Source organism: Coffea eugenioides, unplaced genomic scaffold (genome assembly GCF_003713205.1).
Source record: "Coffea eugenioides isolate CCC68of unplaced genomic scaffold, Ceug_1.0 ScVebR1_2756;HRSCAF=3842, whole genome shotgun sequence".
Taxonomy (NCBI): Eukaryota; Viridiplantae; Streptophyta; class Magnoliopsida; order Gentianales; family Rubiaceae; genus Coffea; species Coffea eugenioides.
In genome coordinates, this window is record NW_020863270.1 from 61,901 (window position 1) to 71,072 (window position 9,172).

The 9,172-nt window shown below is 34.0% G+C and overlaps 1 protein-coding gene and 1 long non-coding RNA gene across 3 annotated transcripts; both read left to right on the top strand.

Annotated features, from left to right (window-relative positions):
- The first annotated feature begins 388 nt into the window (after positions 1 to 388).
- Positions 389 to 4,222, top strand: LOC113757124. The gene is made up of 7 exons (XR_003466188.1): positions 389 to 454; positions 544 to 585; positions 773 to 834; positions 924 to 964; positions 1,583 to 1,732; positions 2,063 to 2,110; positions 3,953 to 4,222. It is a non-coding gene; the product is annotated as an uncharacterized LOC113757124 (long non-coding RNA).
- A 592-nt stretch (positions 4,223 to 4,814) lies between these two features.
- LOC113757126 (malonyl-[acyl-carrier protein] O-methyltransferase-like) lies at positions 4,815 to 7,498 on the top strand. Of its 2 annotated transcripts, none has more exons than XM_027300531.1 (7): positions 4,815 to 5,193; positions 5,320 to 5,432; positions 5,810 to 5,859; positions 6,017 to 6,250; positions 6,539 to 6,691; positions 7,136 to 7,231; positions 7,319 to 7,497. In XM_027300531.1, exons 1-7 carry the CDS (start codon positions 4,859 to 4,861, stop codon positions 7,397 to 7,399), a joined length of 1,062 nt encoding a protein of 353 aa, XP_027156332.1. In that variant the 5' UTR covers positions 4,815 to 4,858; the 3' UTR covers positions 7,400 to 7,497. The 2 variants fall into 2 exon arrangements, with proteins under 2 accessions (XP_027156332.1, XP_027156333.1); XM_027300532.1 differs by having other exon boundaries at positions 5,103 to 5,193; positions 5,325 to 5,432; positions 7,319 to 7,498.
- The last annotated feature ends 1,674 nt before the right edge of the window (positions 7,499 to 9,172 follow it).

Here is a 9,172-nt window from a genome sequence, read left to right on the forward strand (position 1 = left end):
CTCTTTTAAAGATTATTCGAAAAAAATGATGCTCAAAACCCACCTTTTATTCTCTCTCTTTTTTTGCCCTTTTTGTCTCCTTACTCTGAGATAGGAGAACCTCGAAAATTTGGTCGATCTTGTTTGCTCAACTGCTTACATTTGGATTTTCTTTTTCTGTTTCTGATCTCCATTCCTTTTCCTCATAAACCTATGATTTTTTCCCTCTTTCTACACAGAAAAATTTCTATTTTCTCTCAATTATTTTTCTCTTTATTGGGACATAATTACCTTGGAGATCTTTCTTATCTGATTTATTTTCGATCCGTTGATCTCGCCATTTTTTAGTTTCAAAATTTTCCTTATTTTGACTGATTTTCTTTATTCTCTAAGCAATTTCATGTTTGTTTCAGGGTGCAAGTTTAAGGTTTGCATTTTATTATCTGGTATCTTCAATCTCTACAGAACCCGCCAGGTAAGAGATCTCACATGATGTTTATTTTTCTCATGGCTTTTTTGACTATGATAATTTTTTGTTATGGAATTTTTTTGTGATTATCTCAGGTTTAAAAAAACACAAGGAAGGCCACTGAAGGAGGAATTACAGTTAGTATCTTGCCTTTTCATTTTTTTGGGTTATTTGTTTTTCTCTTTATTGGGACATAATTACCTTGGAGATCTTTCTTATCTGATTTATTTTCGATCCGCTGATCTAGCCATTTTTTAGTTTTAAAATTTTCCTTTATTTTGACTGATTTTCTTTATTCTCTAATCAATTTCATGTTTGTTTCAGGGTGCAAGTTTAAGGTTTGCTTTTTATTATCTGGTATCTTCAATCTCTACAGAACCCGCCAGGTAAGAGATCTCACATGATGTTTATTTTTCTCATGGCTTTTTAGACTATGATTATTTTTTCTTATGGAATTTTTTTGTGATTATCTCAGGTAAAAAAAACACAAGGAAGGCCATTGAAGGAGGAATTACAGTTAATTTCTTGCCCTTTTATATTTTTTGGGTTATTTGGTTGTGATAAATAGTATTTTTCTTTACTCGTTTCTTCCTTCAACTATAATATGAGAAAATCCAATATTGTTCATACTGGTATCAACTATTTTTTTGTTAGAAAAGTTATAGATCTAAAGCTTCGTTCCAACCATATTTATTTGTTGCCCCCATCCTCCTTTCTGAGCGCATATTATATTAGAGATGAAAAATAATCATTATAGGGTTTTCTTTTGTATGGAATAAAATTTGATCATATTTCTCCCAAGGACGGCTTTAAGGTATCCTGCAATTTGGGGCTCTCTTTCTGGAAAATTTTGTTTATTGCATGTGAATTAATTTCTTCGATCTCTTTTTTTTTTTCTTCTTTTGGTTGGCAGTGATCTCTCCATACCTTTGCTACTGGTTTTATTGGTCTAAGTTTTAATAGTTCTCATGGAGTTGTATTTATATTTAGTTTGCTTTTTTTTTGACGTTTCTTTGAGAGCCCTTATACAAACTTATGATTTGTGTGATTTGCTGGTTTACTTTCAGCTACTACATTTCTCATTGTCTTTGGTTAATTATTTAATAACCATCTATTTTACTTATTTGTTTTCAGGTTCTCTTTGTAAACTCTTTACCCTTTCTTCCATATTTTTCTTGCACGATGAGGTGGAATAGTTACAAGCTATCAGAATGTATCTCTTCAAGAGGTGGAAACATTCTCAATTATGATATTTTTGTATCTGAGCACAAGAATGTATAGAAGGTCTGTTGCTCTATCATGTACTTAATTGTATTTTAGCACATTTCAATTCCAAGTAAATAAGCTCATTTTATGCTTTCTTTTTTTGGAATATTTGGCTTATGTTTGGGTTTAGCTTGAAGTTATAGTCCCTTTTGTGATTTGTCCCTCATCCTTCAACCGGTGGATTATGTTTAGTTGATCTGTTGGATTATGTTTATTAGATTTAATGACTCATGGTTTCTTTTTTTATTAACAAGACCTTTATTCTTCTGATATTTTGCCTCTTAGAAAGTATTTTGTGTCATTGATATTTTTTATCTGATTTATATTTTTATGTTATTGCCTTTGTAGGAAGAAAGATGATAGCACCTACCTTTCATTTTTTTCTGTTCTATAGAGGTATATTCATTTGAAGTTTTTTTTTAACTCTTTTTGGCTGATAAGAATGTTCTTTTGATTTCTGTTTCTCAAGTCTCAAATCTTTTGAATTTTTTTTGTCTTACCATTATTTTTTGTAGGAAGCAAGAGGAATTTATCACTGTCTAAAAAAAAAGATAAACATTTTTTGAGTAAATAGACTCGTCAAAAAAGAACACTGGATATTCAAAATGCTATCTGAGTAGCAGTATGAGTTAGTAATCAAGGTGCTCATACCTAATGACCTTAATTTTTGTGATTTATCCCTTTTGATAATTGGTGACTTCATGTTAGTGTTTCTTTTGCGTTTTAGATTGTGGCCAACTATTGGTTGTTTTATAATGATTATAGAAGAATCAGGTTTTAGATTTAGAAAGGTTTTTTTTCAATAACATAATTCTACTAAATCTACTACGTGGTTGGAGATGTGGTAAAATTATCATATCACATTGTTTGGAAACTTTCTTGTGTTGTTATAAGAAGTACGAAAAGTTTTCAGAAAATGCTGATTTATTCTTGTAAATATTTTCCTTTTTGACTTATCAGATATTCCCAGAATTCTTATGTAATTCAACGTGTCCTTTTATGTAGTAGATTGCATTTGGATCCATTTGCTTAAGGTGATCCAAATCCTTTCATGTATTCACCGATGATGCAACAAAAGTAACTTTAAAAGTATTTTTGGTCCTTAATTGTTGCTATTGTAAGGTTTAGGTCCTTTGTTTAGGTTTTAGATTTAGAAAGCCTTTTTTTCTAATAATAGTTCTCCTGTATCTGCTATGTTGTTTGGAAATGTGGTTGAATTATCATATCACATTGTTTGGAAACTTTCTTATGTTGTTATAGGAAGTACGAAAAGTTTTCAGAAAATGCTGATTTATTCTTGTAAATATTTTCCTTTTTGACTTATCAAATATTACCAGATTTCTTATATAGTTCTACGTGTCCTTTTATGTAGTAGATTGCATTTTGATTCATTTGCTTAAGGTGGTCCGAACCCTTTCATGTATTCACCTATGATGCTGCAAAAGTAACTTTAAATGTTTTTTTGGTCCTTAATTGTTTGCTATTGTAAGTTTTAGGTCCTTTGTTATCTGTTTAGATTACAAACTATTTATTTACTTCAAAAAGTGGCTTAGGGACGATGTTTTGTCTTATTGCATCAATGTGATTTGGATGTGAAATTTTGAAAAAAATTTAGGTGTTTAGTGCTTAATTCCTATTGTTTTACTTCTTTTTTGCGATTTAACATATGCTATGCTAGATTTGATGGTGTAGCATAAGAATTTTAACTATATTTATTTTCTACTAAATCCCAAATGTTTATTATGGGTTGAGATATTAAGATTTACAGCATAGTACAAAAGGATTTTGGAAATTGTTTTCTCAATGTTAATTTTATTTAGGCCCTTTTTTTTAACAAAAAAATGTTAATCTGTTTAGTGTAGATCCAAGGTTTTGTCGTCTTCATTTTTCCCCCCAATAAATTTGCTCTTGCCAGCATTTTTTATTCTAAGTCTTTGTTAGATGAAGGAAGAAAAGATAAAGGAGGCTACTTTTCTTCAGTAAGCCTGGATGATATGTTTTAATGTCCTTTTTTTTTTGTGTGAACAGATTTTTTTCATTGTAACTGGCTGTAACTTTCTGCTTTCTTTGTCCTGTTATTGGTCTTTAAAAAAGTGAAGGGTGGAAATTTGAGACGGCATCCTATTTCCTCGAGATCCAAAGTTATTTTCTTTTACTTGTTTTACTTGCTCTGTTTTTATTGTTTTGATTTCTCTGTTTGAGAATCATACAACCTAAAGCTCAATTTCTTTTTTGCAGAATTCAACTCGGACATATAATTGCTTGTACACTTGCTGTTCGGCTTGTAGTTTTGCTTGTTTCCTTTTTCTAGAGATGTTAGTCTTGTTTTTGTTTTTTCAGTTTTTGGTTATTTGTCAACCTTATTGATGGGTTGCAAGATTTACTTTTCTTTTTTTTTTTTATCAGCTCAGTAGTGGCAAGGAGAGTAAACTAATTTGTTTTCTTAGGTAATTTGTAGTTTGCCTTTTGTTGGAACTTTATTTTGGTTGGCAATGTCAACCTAGCAAGTTACCAGTGCCACTGGTAATGAAGCGATTTTTTAATTCTTTGTAATGATGATGATCCCTAAAGGACATCAATAAATCAAATTTCTTGACTTTTTGATGGTTTATTTGAGGATGTAGTTTTATATTGCAAACTTCAATGGCATTTCTTCGTGAAGTTTTCTTGTTGGATTGGGTGAATATTTTGTCAATGTCGTGAACTTTACTTTTTTATTTCATTCGGTAAAACAATAGTTGAACTTTGAAGCCATCCATTTGTTACAAAATAAAATGGGTATATTTGATGTTCTTTTTGTAACTATTGCAAAGATTTTGATACATTTTTATGTAACTTTTTATAATTAATTTTTTAATTTGAATAACTGGATGTTTCGGGGCAAGCTTAAAAATTACACCGCGCGATGCGGTGTTCTCCTCCTAGTTTGACAAAAAGTTGTGGAGTATAGACAGGCACTCAATAAAGAAGATTTGGAAAACGTAATGCATAGGTGTCAGTATATAATTGGTCAAGAATATTTTGCTGATTAGATTTCCACCTTAGGAAAATTAACGTTTCTTCAAAGGTTTGTTGTTCCTTGCCAATTGCCTCTTCTTCTCCTTAATACGGACGATATCTCTGAGAAGAAGCACTTCTTCAGTGATGGCCTTTTGCGCTCAATCAAAGCTCAGCAATCTGAATTTATGGATCAAAACATCCGTAGGAAGCAGCAGTACTGATAATGTAGGAGGCCATCATGACTCACTTAGAAGAAGAGCACCAAAAAGCCGTGCCAAAAGTAGGATGATGGTTAAAATGACAGCATCAACTAGCGGAAGCAGTGGCCAGGGGTCATCGACGGTGGCATTTGAGGAGGGACAGCTGGAAAGGCCGCGGTGGACCGGTGAAACGCCGCTTTCTCGGCTTGTTGGAGCCCTCATTTCCTTCAGACCTCTCTTCTCTATCATGAAATTTGGCGCAAGACAAGTTCTCATAAGGTACTGTAATCTACATCAGAAATGCGGCTTCATTTTTTATTTTGGTGATTTTTGCTGCTGAAATTCTTGAGTGTAAAAAAGGTTTTCGGTTTTCTTTCGGAATATTTTGGTGGGATTTTGAAACAGTACAGCTGAGAAGACAAATATTCCATGGAGGGAAATGACTAGACAGATACTGGAATCAGATGTATACAAAGAAATGGACAGTATTGAGGATCCCTCTCTTGTTTACCCTGATTGTAAGTTCTCTATTATTGTGGTACTGGTGAAGACTGGATTAAATTCGTGTCTCCAATAATCGTTCATTGGACTAGCAGCAGCTGTGTGGTTAGAAAGTTTGTAGCTGAATTTGTAGTCTGCCATTTAATTAAGAGTGCATCTCTTTTGATAACTTCAATATAACATTGATGTTGATAATTCTACAATAAAAGAAGCTTGTTACAACTCTGTATTCCAGAATTTAAGTTGCTTAAGTTTCTTCTTTTTTCTTTCCTCACACCCTACTAAAAGATTAGGGAAGTGACCTTGAATCTAGAGCTCAGAACAAAAAACCGGCATTTCCTATGTGTACTAATTTGGGTACTGATTTTGTTTCATACTTGCGGTTCCTATGCAGATTATCTCAATCCCTTCCATGCATATGATGAGGGCAATCTTTCCTGGCTGGTAATGTGCATAATGGTTGATTTAATGTACTCGAATTTATTACAAGAATATGTATCATTGATTTTATGTTACCAGTTGCTTCAGTAGTAGTAATGCAGAAGCAATGAGTACAGTACTCACTAGTTTCGAGGCATTCCATAATGAGATTCTTCAACAGGCTGCTGCTGAGGCAGAGGCTGCAACTATGTCGATGATGAGACGGGCAATACCATATGCTTCTTCATTGGATGAAGCTAATCAAGTAGTTCGTGGAAATTGGCTGAATGCAATTGAAGAACATCATCAGAAATATTCAGAAGACAATATTGTCAGAGAAATTCTTGATATCGGATGTTCAGTTGGTGTCAGCACAAGATGCCTTTCTGATAAATTTCCCAATGCTAGAGTGACTGTAAGTATTCTAGCTAGTTTCTCCACTCCCCAAGTGAAATGATCTAACATGCAATAGTAACCTACAAAATCAATGCAGCATCTACTTAAGTAACCTCTTCATGGTACCTATTTTATTTACCGAGTCTGTTACAAGAAATAAAGGTTGAAAAGTTGAGCACGTCTCAAAATAAAGAGATCTAGCTAAAAGATTTTGTAATTGGGCTTCAAACAGTACTTCAGGTAAAGTAAATCTACGCTCCGGTACACTTTCCAGTGCTCTAAAATCTTATTGCTGCATTTTCTGCAGGGCCTGGATCTGTCACCATATTTTCTTGCTGTTGCTCAATATAAAGAAAAGAAAAGCAACCCAAGAATGAATCCTATCTGTTGGGTCCATGCTAATGGTGAAAGTACAGGCTTACCTTCCAAATCATTTGACATTCTTTCCATTGCTTATGTGGTATGTCAAAAATTACTGACAGAATGCAAGCATGTCATACATTTTCTGTTGGAATGAGTACTAAATCATCATCAGAGAGTCATGTTGTTCTTCCTAAAACTGAACATTTTAGGAGAAAACTCTTTTATAACATGTTGTGGCTCTTTCTACTTTTAGAAGTTTGAGCTGTAATCCGCCCACCTTACAATGTCATGGATAAAGTACCAAATGAAGAATAGCATCTTCACTTGCTCAATTTTCACGCAAGAAACATGTTGCATGAAAATTGACAGAAACATTCTTTGGTGTATAAGCCTCCACAAGTTTTGCCTAGGCAGCTGCTGTAGTACTATTGCCCATGGTTGCACCTTTAGAATTTTAAGTGCGTGCCATGCTCTTTTTTCCGGTAACTCTTTGAAATAATAATGCTATGATTCAGAGTCTCAATCATTTGAGCTGTTACAGTTCCATGAATGCCCTGAAAGAGCGATAAAAAATATGGTGAGAGAAGCCCTTCGACTGCTTCGACCTGGAGGAACTTTTGCAATCACAGACAACTCGGTAAATAATATTAACTCCTGAGGTTTTGAATTGTATATTTACCAAAGGATCATTTCAATCTGATAAACTCTTGTTTGCTTTTTGCAGCCAAAATCAAAGATTCTTCAGGCAAGTTCTCTTCTCCTATTCCTTTTCTCTGCCTACAGTTTGTGCGCTGGGGCAAACTAATAGCACTACATGTTCAAAATTTCTGCACATGTTGAAATAGGAAACAACATTGTAATATATGCAATACAGATATATAATACAGAGCAACACCTTGGATTCATATAACTTTGACCATGAAAGGATTAGTTCATAGATGTTTCTGTTCCCAACCACCTCCTGCTCTGCAAAATTCTCAAGATGACTGGTATAATGTGGTTTTCCTAGCCAAGCTGCTGAACTAGATTGTCATTATACATGTTTCAGGAATTATCACCAGTGTTATTTACGCTAATGAAGAGTACTGAACCATTCCTGGATGAGTATTATTTGACAGATCTTGAAAGAGTAATGAGAGAAGCAGGCTTTATCAATGTAAATACGGTTCTCACAGATCCAAGGCACAGGACAGTGACTGCAACTGTGCCTTACTAGCATCACCCTCAAACCGTCTCATCATTAGCGTTACCAATTGGAGTTCGTATCTACAGAGTTCATGTACTAAATGTTCGCGCTGAGGAATCATTTTTTGGCAGCATACTAAGTCAGCATCTCGGCTGTGCTCCTAAGGAAATCAATCTGTGTAAATTAATAGGCTTATATAGGAATTTTGAAAAAATCGTGTCAGAAGACATGGATCCATTTCTGTTACTAAACAAGCAAGAAAAGTGCCATCAGAAAATTCACTGTCCTTGGTTGAGTTGTGCTGAAAAGATTTGGGCACATGGAGCAACGTTGCTCCAAATTGCAGACCTTTTTGAATTAAGAAATTGATGCTCTAAGGTGAATTTTGTACATTTTTACTCATCAAACGATATACGTAGCTGCTAACGCTTTCTTGAACTTCTTCTCCAGCTCCGAATATAGCAGCAATTCTCCAACTGATCCTATATTGCCAATAGTCACAATCAAAAAGACTGCTAAGCAAAATCTAAGCTGAAACAAATATGCCAAAATAATCATAATCTAAAATTCGAAGTAAACTACTCGATCATGAATTGGATAGTCCCACCAACGTCCGGTATCCTATTTCTAATAAATTAATATTAGTCACCTACCTTCTTGTTTTCCAAATTCCCAAGCCTTAACCCCAATTCTGAAAATCTTTATTCCGCAGTATACATTTTCCATTCCGTGAAAGAATCTCCTTTTTGAATAGCGAATCACATAATGGAGAAAGAAAAGAAACAGATGAAAAAGAAAATGAAGAAGCTTTAAGCCTGATCCTTCTCAAGTCTCAGAATGCTAAACGTCATTGTAGGCTGATCACAATTTATAAAAGCATGCATGCTAGGCTGATGCTGTTAAAGCATATCTCTGTAGACTAAAGTGATTTTTTTTTCTAGTAAAAAAAAAAAATAAAGTGTAAATTACAATGAATCAGTCAAAGGTTGGTTACAGCTATTTAATCTCAACTTGGATTTGCTCATTATACTCAAGAAGTGGTTTTTTGCGTTTAGGGGGTCATTTTCTTGGTTCCACTATAGAATAAATGCAATTGAGTGTATAATCAATTGAAACGGCCACAATAGAAAGTTAATTATAAGAAGGAATAAATGCAGAATGCATTGAGCTGGTCTTGGTTATCTCACCAATCGCTACACACAAATTATGAGTCTCTGACAAAGTATATAGGAGTTGTTTCCGTTAAATTGATGATATAGAACAGCCGTTACATAGGCAATATAACCGATGCCACAGGATAAGGGGTGGACAATTGGACAATTCATGGATGAACAGGTACAAATTCTAGCGTACAGAAACAACAATTTTGAGTACAATTAATTGATCCACCCA